The sequence below is a fragment of the Phyllobates terribilis genome, unplaced genomic scaffold (assembly GCF_046119375.1).
Source record: "Phyllobates terribilis strain yellow unplaced genomic scaffold, ASM4611937v1 Scaffold_2__4_contigs__length_985480577, whole genome shotgun sequence".
NCBI lineage: Eukaryota > Metazoa > Chordata > Amphibia > Anura > Dendrobatidae > Phyllobates > Phyllobates terribilis.
In genome coordinates, this window is record NW_027362762.1 from 809,864,853 (window position 1) to 809,881,577 (window position 16,725).

General features: G+C 45.1%; 1 protein-coding gene across 2 annotated transcripts in view; it reads right to left on the reverse strand.

Moving 5' to 3' along the window:
• Window positions 1-2,265: 2,265 nt before the first annotated feature.
• Window positions 2,266-16,725, reverse strand: part of LOC141230288 (caspase-1-B-like) — a 103,744-nt gene continuing 89,284 nt past the window's right edge. For both annotated transcript variants that reach the window (XM_073667583.1, XM_073667582.1), the window contains exon 10: window positions 2,266-4,554. In XM_073667583.1, coding sequence (XP_073523684.1) covers window positions 4,465-4,554 — 90 coding nt within the window. In that variant the 3' untranslated portion in view covers window positions 2,266-4,464. The remainder of the gene's footprint in view (window positions 4,555-16,725) is intronic.

A 16,725-nucleotide genomic window follows, 5' to 3' on the forward strand; every position in this document is an offset into this window, starting at 1 on the left:
ATTGTCTTGCTGGAAGACCCAGCCACGACCCATTTTTAATGTCCTGGCGGACGGAAGGAGGTTGTCAGTCAGGATTTTACGGTACATGGCTCCATCCATTCTCCCATTGATGCGGTGAAGTAGTTCTGAGCCCTTAGTAGAGAAACACCCCCAAAACATAATGTTTCCACCTCCATGCTTGACAGTGGGGACAGTGTTCTTTGGGTCATAGGCAGCATTTCTCTTCCTCCAAACACGGCGAGTTGAGTTAATGCCAAAGAGCTCAATTTTTGTCTCATCTGACCACAGCAGTTTCTCCCAATAACTCACAGAATCATCCAGGTGTTCATTGGCAAACTTCAGACGGGCCTGCACATGTGCCTTCTTGAGTAGGGGGACCTTGCGGGCACTGCAGGATTTTAAACCTTTAAGGCATAATGTGTTACCAATGGTTTTCTTGGTGACTGTGGTCCCAGCTGCCTTGAGATCATTAACAAGTTCCCCCTGTGTAGTTTTGGGCTGATCTCTCACCTTCCTCATGATCAAGGATACCCCACGAGGTGAGATTTTGCATAATGCCCCCGATCGATGACGATTGACAGTCATTTTGTATTCTTCCATTTTCTTACGATTGCTGCAAAAGTTGTCTCCTTCTCACCCAGCATCTTACTTATGGTTTTGTAGCCCATTCCAGCTTTGTGCAGGTCTATGATCTTGTCCATGGCATCCTTAGAAAGCACTTTCGTCTTGCCCATGTTGTAGAGGTTAAAATCTGACTGATTAATTGAGTCTGTGGACAGGAGTCTTTTATACAGGTGACTATGTGAGACAGCTGTCTTTAATGCAGGTAACGAGTTGATTAGGAGCGTCTAACTGGTCTGTAGGAGCCAGAACTCATAATGGTTTGTAGGGGATCAAATACTTATTTCTCACTGCAAAGTGCAAAAAAAATATCTAATTTATACAATGTGATTTTCTTGATTTTTTTTGGGGGGATATTCTATCTCTCAATGTTAAAATTAACCTACCCTTAAAATTATAGACTGTTCATGTCTTTGTCAGTGGGCAAACTTACAAAACAGCAAGGGATCAAATATTTATTTCCTTCACTGTAGCAATATTCCTAAGAGTGCTTTCTACAGACACTGTATGACACTATTCACATGTAAAGCACCATAGAATAAATGGCGCTATAATAATAAATAATAATAATTCCTGAGAGGACTTATATATCTGTGTCTACAGTATAACACTATTTCTATATCCAGTCTATGAATATACCTGGGGGGGGGGGGGGGGCTGTGTAGATTATTCCTGTGGGATCTTGGAGTCATTTTATGAACTGCATTCATTGTAGTAGTAATAATTTACAACTATGAGCAACATTGCCGAACAGTGTTAACCCTATCCCTGACATCATCGTCATAACACTCATGTTGACCCTTTCTTAAAAAACTTCACTGATAACACTACAACTAATAATAATCCCTATTGATATAGCACCAACGTTATTTTAGAGCACATTACAATTATGGAAGTAACAGATAAATACAACCCCAATTACAAAAAAATTGGGATGTTGTAAGGCAGAGTCTCTCTGGTCAGAGGTTCACCAAAGATGGTCAGAGGTTCACCTCTGTAAGCAACTATGTCTAAAATGTGAAACTATTTCAGAAAAATGTTCCTGAATGTAAAATTATAAAGCCAGAATATCCCTACATCTAGAGTACAAAATATCCTAAAAATGTTCAGAGTCTGGAAAAATCCATGTCGATATTGGATGCTTGTGAACTATGGGCCCTAAGGTGGCGCTGCATTATAAATAGACATGGTTCCTTCATGCAAATAGCAGAAAAGTTCGGGTGATGAACCAGCCGCCTGTAGTCCAGAACTAGCCCCAGTTGGTGAATTATGAAATGACAAAACCCTGCAAAGACCCAGGACTCTGGAGCAGCAAGAATCCAACATCAGACAAGAATGGGACAACATTCTTCTTCCAAATCTCCAGCAATTGTTCTCCTCAATTCCCAGACATTTACAGACTTGTAAAAAGAAGAGGGGATGCTACACAATGGTAGACCTGGCCATGTTCCAACGTTATTGAGATGTCTTGCTGCCGTCAATTTCAAAATTTTTCAAATGAAATGGAAAATGTCTAACTTTCACCTTCTGATCTGTGTTCTATGTTCTGCTGTGAATAAAATACGGCTATAAGAGATTTCCAAATCATTGCATCCTTGTTTTCTTTACATTTTACACATCATCCCAACTTTTTTGGAATTGGGGTTGTAAATGACAAGTAATGAAATCAAATAAAAAATAAACAATGAGACAAAAGGAGAGAAGTCCTTGAACGTAATCCATTGTTAGTGTAATTGGCAAGACTGAAGGTAGAAAGAAATCTCTTAAAAACCAGCAAAATGTTTACCCGAATCATTTCGACATATATACAGTTGTGCTCAAAAGTTTACATACCCCGGCAGAATTTTTCCTTTCTTGGCCTTGTTTCAGAGAATATGAATGATAATAAAAAAAAACTTTTTCTCCACTCATGGTTATTGGTTGGGTGAAGTCATTTATTGTCAAACTACTGTCTTTTCTCTTTATAAATCTTAATGACAACCAAAAACAACTAAATGACCCTGATCAAAAGTTCACATACCCTGGTGATTTTGGCCTGATAACATGCACAGAATTTGACACAAATGGGTTGAGATGGTTACTAAAGGTAACATCCTCACCTGTGACCTGTTTGCTTGTAATAAATGTGTGTGCATAAAAGCTGAGTGAGTTTCTGGGATCCAGACAGACTCTTGCATCTTTCATCCAGCCACTGACGTTTCTGTATTGTGAGTCATGGGGAAAGCAAGAGAATTGTCAACGGATCTACGGGAAAAGATAAATTAACTGTATAACACAGTAAAGGGATACAAAAAAATATCCAAGGAATTGATAATGCCAGTCAGCAGTGTTCAAACTGTGATTAACAAATGGAAAATCAGTGGCTCTGTAAAAACCAAGCCGGGGTATGTAAACTTTTGAGCACAACTGTATGTAGTCTAGTGTAAGGGTATTAAAACACTTAAAGAACACGTCCTCTTCAGTGTTCAGCACAGTTCCAATTCTCTTCCAGACTATGTGACTGCTCTTCATCGTTGCCAGTTCTGGCAGTGTTTGCTGTGGTGCTGGCGTTGTTTTCATACATACATTACATATATGTACATATGTAAGGAGGAAGACCGGGGTGTAAGTACTTTCAGAGCAAGGGATCTGGAACTGCCGGGGCCGTGCCTCTGGTTGCAGGGGGAAGACAGACTGCGAGCACAGGAGTCAGGTGACTGGGAAGCTGGGGGCGTGTCCAGAGTGAGAGCTGGGAGGTCAGGTGACCGGGGAACTGGCGGCGTGACTAGAGAGAGGAAGAGACGAGGATGTTTGCGCGGAAAAGTGGAGCTGGGTCCTGCTCAGCAGAGCAGTGTGAGAGGGTCCAGGCTCCTGGCTACAGTACTTGGAGCAAGATCCGAGTGCAGTGGACCGGAGGAGTCAAGCCGACTAGAGGGAGAAGAGACGCAGGGTCCGTGGAGCTGAGCACGTGAGGTGCCGTGTTATGGACTAGGGGCTCAGCGGGTAAAACTGGAGACCGCCCGCTACCGCCAGAAGACGGAGCATTGTTTGGGCGGGGACGCCTGAAAAAAATCAACACCGGCATCAGCTGGCAACTGCCTTGTGAGGAGCAAGAGTCAACTAAGTGAAAAAACTGTCGATTACAACCGGTTCGACTCTGCTACATCTAGTTAAACTGTGAACTGTCAGTAATAAACTTTTACCTGCTACTTCCCTTGTTTTTCCCCCATATTTTCCCCTGTTACTCCCTGCGTGGAGGTTGACCCTGTTATCATAAACTTTCCCTGTTTATTAACCCCGTATTGGCTGCTCTGTGTTTCTGTGTCACTGCATCTAAAGTACCCGTGTTACACATACACACACACACATATATATTTAAAAATAATTAGGGGAAAAATGCTGGGATAGCTTCTGTAAAGGAGGAATTGTACTTGGTATTTGAGTGCAGGCATTGCTGGTACTCTGAACAGATGAACCTGAAGTAAGGGAGAACTTAGGATGCGGCTGTTCCTTCACGGAGTCTCGCGGGCAGGGTAAGGAGAGGGTGGGTTTAATTTTTGTTTCTGCTGTATGTTTCTTTGTGCTCTTTCGCCTACATACATAGTAACAAATGTTCTGTTATGTCTTATTTAAGATGAACCTGTAACTGAGATTATATCCTATTGAAATTTAAATTTGTTACTGTACCAGAAAATTTGAAGAAACAATGGAAACTCTTCATTTTGTTCTATGCCATATTGAAGTGATTTGTGTTGAATATATCTGTCTTTTATATTGAGGCAGTGCACATACATTTGCACTTTTATATATTTGGAAAACCAAATAAAAAACTGTTAAAAAAGGAGGAATTGCTGCTGCAAAATATTAATACCCGGGGCACAAGAAAAATTTATTCACAAGGGTGTTCCTTTCTTGCGTTGGCATCTGGATCCAATTCTTGAATGAGCGTTGGACCTATGATGAGAAATAAGCAATACAGATCAAAAATACATTTTCACTTTTTTAATATATACTTAGTATAGAGGTAGATGGATTGTCCACTTTATATATTTTTTTTAATTGTGATAGGAACATGATTTTGTGGCACTTAATATATAATTATTACATATTCTCCTCCTCTTTTACAGACTACACAATACTCTTCTCTATAAGCAGACTGCTGGTGGAGGATCTTTCCTATATGAAGTGTTTCTTAAAAGGAATCTGTCACCATGAAGATTCAGTCCAATCTGCAAGCATCATGTTATAGAGCTGGTGGAGTGGAGTAGATTGATACATACTGAAAAAAGAGAATGGACCGCACCTCCAAAAATCATACATTCATCTAATGCCTCTCGGCAAAAATATATATAACTGAACATGAAGTTCTTAGTTTAACATTCTGATCAGAATGTATGAAGCCCACTGCCACGTCACGGCGAACCTCTCAGTGGGTCCTAACTTTTATTGCCTTAAAGGAGCAGCGCCATGCACTAATCACTGCTGAAGCGACAGTGCCACAACAGGTTGGGTGGCCTGGTGCCTCACAGCACCCCTGCTGCAAGACTGAGTCCCCATGACCCCAGACCGTGCCCACCCCACAAGCACAAAGCCACAGCAACAATGGCCGACACACGGCACCAACACCACATGAAAGGGGCATTATAACTCACCTTCCTCAAGCTTTCAAATGAGAGCAAAAATAGGCTAGACCCTCTTTGCAGTCTCCTGCAAATTAAAATCAATTGTGCCAAACGGGAGGAGTGCACATCCGAAAAAAAGGACAGATCATGCAATACGCTGAAAAAAGAGCATGGACCTTCAAAAATCACACATTGATCTAATGCCGCTAGGCAAAAATATATATAATATAATAACCTGTGTTTTCATCATTTAAACCTCTGCTCTGTCTGGGGTTTTCAGTCCAGTGGGCGGGCCTATCAGTGACTGACAGCTACTTCTGTATGTACTTATACAAAGAAAGCTGTCAGTCACTGATAGGCCCACCCACTGGACCCAAAATGCCAGGAAGAACAGAGGTTTCAATGATGAAAACACAGGTTATACTGAATCTTTACTCACAAAACTATATATCAATCTGCACAGCTCCTCCTGCTCTATAACATGGCACCTGCAGATTGGACTGACATTTCATAGTGACATGTTCATTTTAACCCTTTCACGATCTTTGATGTACTTGTACATCAAAATCGTGTCCCTGCCTTTGATGTAGGCTCGCACGCTAAGCCCACATCTTTCCCCGCATATGGTCACTGATTTAATCAGCCATCATGTGCCTTTAACAGCTGCGGATGGAGTGGTGCTCCACCCATGGCTGGTAAGCCTTTACATCCCTCTGTCAATATCTGACAGCGGCATTTAACACATGCTGGCAGACGTTCGGGTCATTACATGATCGCGGGGCACCAATGGTTGTCATGACAGCCTGTCATTACGATCCTCCTTTGAAAGCCAGCTCTTGGCCGTTGTTCATAGGGTATTGTGATTTCTGCTATACATAGCAGCACTGAAGCCCTGCTATGTGTAGCACAAGCAATCGGATGGTCGCAGCTTCGAGTCTCCTAAGGAGACTATTAAATACAATTAAAAGTGAAAAAAAAGTTTTCAAAATCTGAAACAAAATAAAACCACAAAAGTTCAAATCACTCCCTTTTGCCTCATTTTAAATAAAATGATAAAACAATACACATATTTGGTACCGCTGCATTCAGAAATGTACAATCTATTAAAATATAAACTAAATTAATCCAACTGGTAAACGTTGCAACAAGAAAAGGAATCAAAACGCCAGAATTATGGGTTTTTTTGGCTGCCACTACATAGCATACATGTTTGGTATCTACATACTCATACTGACCTGCAGAATCATATTTCCCAGTAAGTTTTACCATATAGTTAACATTGCAAATAAATAACCCCAAAAACAATTGTGGAATTGAACTTTTTTTTTGCAATTTCTATGCACTTGGAATTGTTTTCCCATTTTACAGTACACTATATGGTAAAATGAATGATGTCATTCAAAAGTACAACTTGTCTCGCAAAAAACAAGCCCTCATATGGTTATATTGACGGAAATCTAGAAAAGTTATGGCTCTTAGAAGAAGGGGAGGAAAAAAAAACGGAAAATTGCTGGGTAGTGAAGGGGTTAATTAGAGGAGGTTGATGGACAGGTCTGAGTATGAGAATAGGAGCGCAGTGCAGTCTGTGAGGATGGCCGCACTAAGAAGTGCAGGAGGAGAACTTGTATGGGCTCGTGGAGACGTCTGTGGATTTCGGCCCAATCGCAGACCACACGAGCAATGACATCCTCATAGAAATATACAAAGCTGTCGTGCACGGATCGGGAGACCTACTGCTTATATATTAGTAGGTGGCACAAAATCATGTCCCAAATACATTTGTTAAAGTAAAGTTGTCAACCCCCTTTAATTTAGATAATATAGAGATAATATTTGCTTCTTAACCCCTTCCTGCCCACGCTAAGAAAATTGCTAACGTCATGCTGTCAGCTTCTGTAATAGGGACAATTGCTAGGGATTCCCTGAACAAAGTGGGACATAGGGGAACACACATATTATGCATTCTCTGCTAAAACCTGTGCTGGCATTGTAAAAAGTAAATGACTGTATAATAAATTAATTAAAAAAAATACAATAATTAAAAAAAGAGAAAAACAATAATAAAGCAATAAGAAGCGTATCAAAGCTAAAAAAAACTCCCTTTAGAGCCTAATTCAAATGTTCATTTTTTCTTTTTTGAATGTAAAAAAAACCAGACCAATATTCATCAATGTTTGTTTAGTGTGTCCAATTTCACCATGCAAAAAAAATACAATTTGATAAAGTTTCCCCTATCCATTGCAATGATAAAGAATGATGAATCATATGAATTGCTCCCGGATAGCATGATTTTCATAGGCCCATAGACTTGTATGGTCGATTTTGGTCCGTGAATAAATCCATAAATGGACATGTCTCTGTGATTTTTCTTCTGACATACAGTCCACAAAAAAATAAAAGCGTGTTAACAGCCCCTAGACTATAATGAGTAGGAGTTATATCCGTGAAAAACATGAGCAATATGCAAATTTCCATATTTAAATTACCAGAGGAGCATGCATGGCTTATATGTCTCCTCACTCTGACATGCCAGGCCTGGCTTGTCACTCTCCACAAGGAGAATCGTTGCCCCTTAGATCCTAAACATGAGCAAAACATGCGTAAAATGTCTGAATGAGTCCGTAAGATATAGGCACACAGCATCTTTTAGACACCGGCGTACCCACATAGATTTGCTGTAACAAGGCACTTCAAGGAAATGCTGGTAGTGTTTTCCCTGAAGCGTATTTTCCAATGTCTTCTTGGACGCCTTTTGCAGTGGCTTTTGGAAGGCTTTGCCACCAGCATCTTTTTTTTATAAATTCTTTATCTAAAATAGTGGTGGAAGCTGCCTGAAGAATGGACCGGTCACTTCTTTTAGCTGCTTCTCGGCTTTCAAAGCCTGAAACAGTTAAAAAAGATAATAGGAGATGGAACATGTGCACAGCAAGTCGTTTTGACATACTGTATATTCATTATTTTTTACTTTTTTAGTGCTTTATCAGGCGGGCTCCATGCGGAATCCGATTAAAAACGACATTGTGTGCACATATCCTAGAAGTGCACATTTCTACAAACCCAATTGCACCAATACAATTCTGTGTTCCACCCATTTTACATGGTAAATCAGGGTGTCATGGGTTTACCGCGGCAGAGAGGGGCCAGAAGACCGCGGTGTCTGATTTCATGTACTCCTGCACTGATTAGAAGCACTTCACCTTCATATTAAACAGTGCAGGTTTCTTATAGCAGTGCAGGGGGTAATCTGTTCAGTTGAGAGCTTCTTAGCTTTCTTGCTTTGATGGTCTCAGCTGTTCAGTGTTGACCACTCCCCTCTGCTATATATACTTGCCTCTGGCAATCAGGGATTGCCAGTGTTAGTTTTATACTGCCTGATTCTGGAGTTGGAGGTGTTTGTTGTTTGAGGAGGCATTTGGAGTGTTGTTCTAAACTGTTGCTTGGTGATTTGTCTGTCCTTTGCATATCCTCATCCTCTCCTATTTGGGTTTTCCTTCCCTTTACTTCCTGGTGTTCCACTCTGTTGTTTGTGAGTGCATATTTGTATGTTTGGTATTTTCATTTATCCCTGTATGCCTTCCTTGTTAGTTTGGTTTGTGTATCCTTATATACTACTAATCCCCACTTCCCTGGGTGAGGGAGGGGACAGATAAGGGCTGATTTCGGGCCTCAGCAAGGCACGTGGCCCTGGAGTCTTCACCATCAGAAGTAATCTGGGGAACAGGAATAGCTAGGGCACCCCTAGCTTTAGGGATAGAGAAGGAGCCCCCAGTCCCGGGATATCTTACAAAAGTGTCGTGAGACAGGGAGTCAGGGGCTCAGGCATTAATATGTTTGTCACATAATGGAGCAGCTTTCAAAAGAAGAGTGGTCCAAAATTCCAGTTGCGAGGTGTGAGAAGCTTGTTGATGCTTAAAGCGATTAATTGCAGTTATTTATTACAAAGAGTATGCAACCAAATATTAAGTTGAGGGTGCCAACAATTTTGTCCAGACCATTTTTAGAGTTTAGTGTAAAATTATGTCCAATTTGCCTTTTTTTTTAAATTTTTTATGTTGTTCCAATACACACAAAGGAAATAAACATGTGTATAACAAAACATGTGTAATTGCAATAATTTTCTGGGAGAAATACTTAATTTTCTGGAACAATTTCAAAGGGTGCCAACACTTTTGGCCATGACTGTATGTTAACCTAAACATGAAATATTTACACATTGTCCTCAATATTTGGCTGTTGTAACCCATTTTTAGCAGCTTTTCCGCTTTGGTTAAAATTTTCCATACATGGATCATTGTCATCTGCATCTAAGTTAGAACCAAAATAGGATTTTTATCCTACCTCCGGCTATGGTAACGTGAAATATTACACAGGATACACATATTTTGCACTGGTATTCAAGGGAGAATAAGTCATTTATGTGGAACATGTTATTTATTGAACAAACTACGCTAAAACACAATGTTAAAAAGGAAAAACAAAAAAAGGTGTATTTTGCATATTGTCATTTAAATTCCTTATGGGGCGGCATTTTAAAAAAAAAACAGCAATCAACCATTGTTTTCTCAGCTTTGTAGTCACAGCGTTCACGCTGCGGTAAAAATGACCTGTAACTTTGTACTGAGTTTCGGTATATACCAAGTGATTTGTGTTGCCATACTCTAAAAGCAATAACTTTTCGGATGATAGAGTTGTCACAAGGCTTTATTTCTTTATCTTATTTGTAATTTGGGAAAACAAAGTGTTTTTAATGTTTAGACATCTATTTTCATATTATTAATTTCTTTTTTTTTACATTTGTTTTTTTATGTTCACGAGAGAACTTAGGCCATTGAGCGCTTCATCATTTATACAGTTATTGTCATTTTACTGCTCTGCTAAACCTGTGGCTTCATTGTTGTAAGAGGGGAAAGAGAGCGCCCCCTTCTGTCTAACCAATAAAATGGCATGATCGCTTTTAAGATCGGCATATGAGGGGTTAAACTGCAAGCTGTATAACAGAACTGGCACCTGCAATGTGTGGAGCGGTGTCTGATTCCTGAGCATGTAAAAAAAAAAAAAAAAAAACACAAAACATATATTGATAGCCCAATTTATAAAAAGTTAGGACCATTAAATGACCACATTCAAATTTATTAAAAAGTCTTTCGTCATTTAGCATCTAAACTCTCTGGTTGTAAAATGTATGGTTATCAAACTAATTTTAACACTTCCATCTAAAATGTATGTGTTTTATTAACTAATTTATCTATCGTTAAAAAATAGAGGCATAGAAAAATTATTGATTTAATAGCCCATAGTGGGGGGATGAGAGAGAGCGAGAGAGACACAGGGTGAATCCGTAGTAGAAACGTGATTTCACTGTATATAAGCAATCAAACAATCGTAGGTTCAATTCCCCTAAGGGGACTAAAAAATGTTTAAAAAATTAATAGTCAATTTGTATAAAACCTACACATGACAATTAATGCCTTACATAAACAATAAAAATAACCTATATTATCCATAAGAAATAGAGAACAATATGACAAAACCTATAGAGGGCACTGATTCTCCCAGGTTGAATCGGGCAGTTGTATTACCGACGTCTTCACCCTGACTGGGAGAATCTTCAAAAGTGTTCAGAATATAGGAAAAAAAATTCCAAGTGAGATGAAATAGTGAAAAAAGCAATTCCTCCATTGTTCTTTTTTTTTCACGCTTTCACTGTACAGTGAAAATGACCTGGCAATATGATTCTCCAGGCCAGTATTAATATGGCAATACCAAACTTGTATAGATTTTTTACTATTTTAATTACTTAACAAAGCTCTGAACTTTCTAAGAAAAAAATAGTTTTATTCCCTATTTTCTGAAACCTCTAACTTTTTAAAAAAAATGTTCAATGGGGCAGTTTGATACTCTTTGTTTGCACACTGAGCCTTAGTTTTTAATTGTACCATTTTTATTGTATTTTTTGTAGGAGGCGTGGCGACTAAAATTGGCAGTTTTGTCTGATTTATGACCGTTACCGTATGAAAAAAACACCTACACCACAATCCATATATCAAAGTCCAAAAGCAGGGGAATACATAGGAATCTGTAACATACCTGGCGGCGTCCTTGCATAGTGGTCCATCTCCCACTGTGCAAGAGCGCGCACTTGATCTCCTGTCCAGAATGTCTCTCTGGCTTCCCTCCATGCTGTCTGTTTGTGTCTGTTTCTGCTGCTTAAGGGCGGCGCCCGATCACTTCCTGCTTTTTGTACCTGCTGTGGGTCACACCCCTTGTGCGTCCTCAGCCTATTGCTGTCTGTCACCTGGTATATAGCTCAGCTGCTCCCATCTATCCCTGCCTGAGCATAGTGTTTCATTCAGTGTGTGCTTGCACTCTGAAGGTGCCAGGTCCCGTTCTGTGTTCTCTTGTCTGCCTATCCTGAAGGCTGTATTTCCAGGCCTGTCTGAACACGCTCCTAGCCTGTTCCTCCTGCCTTCTAGGGGCCGATTACCTAGACCCGTTCCTGTATCTTGTCTGACCTGTCTGAACACGCTCCTAGCCTGTTCCTCCTGCCTTCTAGGGGCCGATTACCTAGACCTGCTCCTGTATCTTGTCTGTCCTGTCTGAACACGCACCTTGCCTGTTCGTCCTGCCTCTCTGGGGGCCGTATTCCCAGACCCGCTCCTGTATTCCGCTGCAGTGTCGGTCTCCTCCGTACACTCAGTTCCAGTCTGAACTCTCTCCTATCCTTTACCTGTTTTGCCTCTATGTCCGTTCCCTTCCTTTTTCTGCAGAGTCTGAACTCGTACCTAACTCCTGCTTGTTGTCTCTGTACTCCCGTTTGTGAGTTTGTGGTCCACTCGCTACTTCTCTGCTAGTACCCTGTGGGTGTCTGGCTCTGCCTTTCCCTTCCTGTCTGTTCCGTGTGAACAGAGCCCTGTCCCCCCTACTCAGCCTAGCCTGCTCTGACTCCTTTGCTTACCGCTCCGGCGGTTCTAGCCTGCCCTGCTTCTGCCCACTGCTCCGGCAGTCCTGTCCTGCCCTGCTTCTGCCCGCTGCTCCGGCAGTCCTGTCCTGTCCTGCTTCTGCCCGCTGCTCCGGCAGTCCTGTCCTGCCCTGCTTCTGCCCGCTGCTCCGGCAGTCCTGTCCTGCCCTGCTTCTGCCCGCTGCTCCGGCAGTCCTGTCCTGCCCTGCTTCTGCCCGCTGCTCCGGCAGTCCTGTCCTGCCCTGCTTCTGCCCGCTGCTCCGGCAGTCCTGTCCTGCCCTGCTTCTGCCCGCTGCTCCGGCAGTCCTGTCCTGCCCTGCTTCTGCCCGCTGCTCCGGCAGTCCTGTCCTGCCCTGCTTCTGCCCGCTGCTCCGGCAGTCCTGTCCTGCCCTGCTTCTGCCCGCTGCTCCGGCAGTCCTGTCCTGCCCTGCTTGTGCTCGCTGCTCCTGCAGCCCCGTCCTGCTCTGTTCTTGCCCACCGCTTCGGGCGTTCCCTCTCTGCTGTGGTTGTCTACCGCATCTGCGGTTCTGTGACCCAGTCTGTACTGGGTCTTAACCTTTCTGTGCTCCAGCCCGTCCTTTCGGCCAGTACCTCCCTGCCTGCATACTCGCCTGTATCCACCCATCTGCATACCTGCCGTGTTTGCTTATATCCACCAGTCTGTGCCAGCCTAACCTGCCTGTTCCTGAGTCCCAGTGTGTACTGGGTCCTATCCCGCCTGTGTTCCTACCTGCTAGTGCCTCCCTGTCTGCACTCTAGCTGTGCTTGCCTGTACCCCTCTACCTGTATTGTTCCTGAGTCCCAGTGTGTACTGGGTCCTATCCCGCCTGTGTTCCTACCTGCTAGTGCCTCCCTGTCTGCACTCTAGCTGCGCTTGCCTTTACCTGCCTGCCTGCATACCAGTCGTGCCTGCCTATACCCTCCAGTCTGTGCGCCAGCCTAACCAGCCTGATCCAGTAATCCCTGTGTGGGTCAACCCCCGTGTCCGGAGTTTGACCTGGAGTAGCACCTGGTCCCTCTGCCCGGTTTCTCCCTGGTGCACTGGCGTCGTATGCCGTCGTGCCATCTTGGTCGGATCGGCCAGATACTTAGTCACGCCCCTCCAGGCACTCTCCGGTTCATGGTCCAGTGGAATCACTACAATCACACGCACACGCCGCTCAGCCCGGGCGTGTGCATAACAGCATGCTCAGGCCATGGTTCCCGTTGAGCCCCACGGCCTTCGCTCTCTGAGAAGTTTTCCAGCGAATACATGCATTAAAATAAATAAATAAATATTTTTTTTTCCTTTAGCTGAGTTCCAGGTGAATTACGCACCCGTCCAGATGGATCTATCTGCTCTCGTTCCCGCGGATCCGCTACGTTATTATGGGGATCCTAGACAAAGTCGTGCATTTGTGGAGCAATGCATGCTACACTTCAAGTTCTACCCTCTATGTTTTCCCACCGATCGGGTTAAGGTGGCATTCATTATGTCTTACCTGGCGGGTGATGCCTTGGAATGGATCAACCCCCTATATGAAACACAGGATCCGATCCTCCTGGACCTAATGGCCTTCCTGGTGGCCTTTCTAATGGTCTTCGATGATCCTAACCCGGAGGCTCCTGCTGAAGCTTCACTTCCCAATATCCCGGAGCAGCCCCAATGGGTAATGTGTGTGGGTAGCGCAATAGTCCTCCAGCCCAATGAGACTACTGCCCACCCAGAATCCTCACAGGGTGACTACGCTTTCCGGAATACTTCTCCCAACCTCAAGAGGCAGTCCAGACGTGCTAGACGTAGAGGCAAGCCGTCACGCCAGGGTCTGTCCTCCCTGAGACCTCCTGACCCCAACCTTGAAGTCCCTACTGAAGCTTCATCTCCCTGTATCCCGGAGAAGCCCCAACGGGTAATGTGCGTGGGTAGTGCAGCAGTTCTCCTGCCCGAAGAGACTTCTGCCCATCCAGACTCCACACAGGAGAACTTCCTGCACCCGGCATCAGATGCTTCACCCACTTTAACCGGTGTGCATGTCCAAGGATGCTCCAAAGCTGTGGTTACCTCAGAGTCTGTGCACCTCTACTACCTGGCGGAGGACCCCCTGTTGCCTCCTGAATCCTCCGGGATACCACTCTATGACAAATGGAGAGAGAATTCTCTACACCCGGTACTCGATACTTTGTCCGCTTCGTCCTGTGAGCCTGACAATGGGTACCCCAAAGTGGTAGTTACCCCCGAGTCTCTACACCCCTCCGACCAGGCGGAGGACCTCCAGTTGTCTCCTGAACCCTTCGGGGTGCTACCTGGTAGCGAAAGGACAGAGACTCTCCTATACTCTGTACCTGATACCTCGCTCGCTTCGTCCAGTGAGTCCAACCTAGTGTACTCCGAAGCAGAGGTTACACCCGAGTCTCTACACCCCTCCGACCAGGCGGAGGACCTCCAGTTGTCTCCTGAACCCTTCGGGGTGCTACCTGGTGGTAAATGGACAGAGACTTTCCTATATCCTGGATCTGATACCTCGCTTGCTTCGTCCAGTGAGTCCGACCTAGTGTACTCTGAAGCAGAGGTTACCCGTGAGTCTCTACACCCCTCTGACCAGGCGGAGGACCGCCAGTTGTCTCCAGAACCCTTCGGGGTGCCACCTGGTGGAGAATGGACAGAGACTTTCCTATACTCGGTACCCGATACCTCGCCTGCTTCGTCCAGTGAGTCCGACCTAGTGTACTCTGAAGCAGATGTTTTCTCTGAGCCTCTGCACTCTTCTGACCCAGCGGAGGACCTCCAGTTGTTTCCTGAATCCTCCGGGGTACCACCAGAAAACAAAGAGACAGTGACTTTTCCTCATTATGTACCTGATAACCCGTCTATTTCTTCCTGTGAGCTTGACAAGATGTACCTCGAAGCAGAGATTACCCCCAAGTCTCTGTCCCCCTCCAACCCGGTGGAGGACTTCCAGTTGTCTCCTGTACCCTCTGGGGTGCCACCTGAAAATATGTGGAGAGAGACTTCCTTGTGTGCTGTTCCTGGTACTCCACCCGTTTTGTCTGTTGCTAAGGGTGGCTGGATGGGAGGTAGCATCCTAGCTACCCAGAGGAGACCAGTTTTTCCGGTGGACAGGGGAAGTGATCTCTTCGAAGTGAAGAATTGGCCCTCGAATTCCCTGCGGAAGATTCTGGCAGGCCTGAAGAAGAGGGGGCGTAAGGGGGGGGGTACTGTAACATACCTGGCGGCGTCCTTGCATAGTGGTCCATCTCCCACTGTGCAAGAGCGCGCACTTGATCTCCTGTCCAGAATGTCTCTCTGGCTTCCCTCCATGCTGTCTGTTTGTGTCTGTTTCTGCTGCTTAAGGGCGGCGCCCGATCACTTCCTGCTTTTTGTACCTGCTGTGGGTCACACCCCTTGTGCGTCCTCAGCCTATTGCTGTCTGTCACCTGGTATATAGCTCAGCTGCTCCCATCTATCCCTGCCTGAGCATAGTGTTTCATTCAGTGTGTGCTTGCACTCTGAAGGTGCCAGGTCCCGTTCTGTGTTCTCTTGTCTGCCTATCCTGGAGGCTGTATTTCCAGGCCTGTCTGAACACGCTCCTAGCCTGTTCCTCCTGCCTTCTAGGGGCCGATTACCTAGACCCGTTCCTGTATCTTGTCTGACCTGTCTGAACACGCTCCTAGCCTGTTCCTCCTGCCTTCTAGGGGCCGATTACCTAGACCTGCTCCTGTATCTTGTCTGTCCTGTCTGAACACGCACCTTGCCTGTTCGTCCTGCCTCTCTGGGGGCCGTATTCCCAGACCCGCTCCTGTATTCCGCTGCAGTGTCGGTCTCCTCCGTACACTCAGTTCCAGTCTGAACTCTCTCCTATCCTTTACCTGTTTTGCCTCTATGTCCGTTCCCTTCCTTTTTCTGCAGAGTCTGAACTCGTACCTAACTCCTGCGTGTTGTCTCTGTACTCCCGTTTGTGAGTTTGTGGTCCACTCGCTACTTCTCTGCTAGTACCCTGTGGGTGTCTGGCTCTGCCTTTCCCTTCCTGTCTGTTCCGTGTGAACAGAGCCCTGTCCCCCCTACTCAGCCTAGCCTGCTCTGACTCCTTTGCTTACCGCTCCGGCGGTTCTAGCCTGCCCTGCTTCTGCCCACTGCTCCGGCAGTCCTGTCCTGCCCGCTGCTCCGGCAGTCCTGTCCTGCCCTGCTTCTGCCCGCTGCTCCGGCAGTCCTGTCCTGCCCTGCTTCTGCCCGCTGCTCCGGCAGTCCTGTCCTGCCCTGCTTCTGCCCGCTGCTCCGGCAGTCCTGTCCTGCCCTGCTTCTGCCCGCTGCTCCGGCAGTCCTGTCCTGCCCTGCTTCTGCCCGCTGCTCCGGCAGTCCTGTCCTGCCCTGCTTGTGCTCGCTGCTCCTGCAGCCCCGTCCTGCTCTGTTCTTGCCCACCGCTTCGGGCGTTCCCTCTCTGCTGTGGTTGTCTACCGCATCTGCGGTTCTGTGACCCAGTCTGTACTGGGTCTTAACCTTTCTGTGCTCCAGCCCGTCCTTTCGGCCAGTACCTCCCTGCCTGCATACTCGCCTGTATCCACCCATCT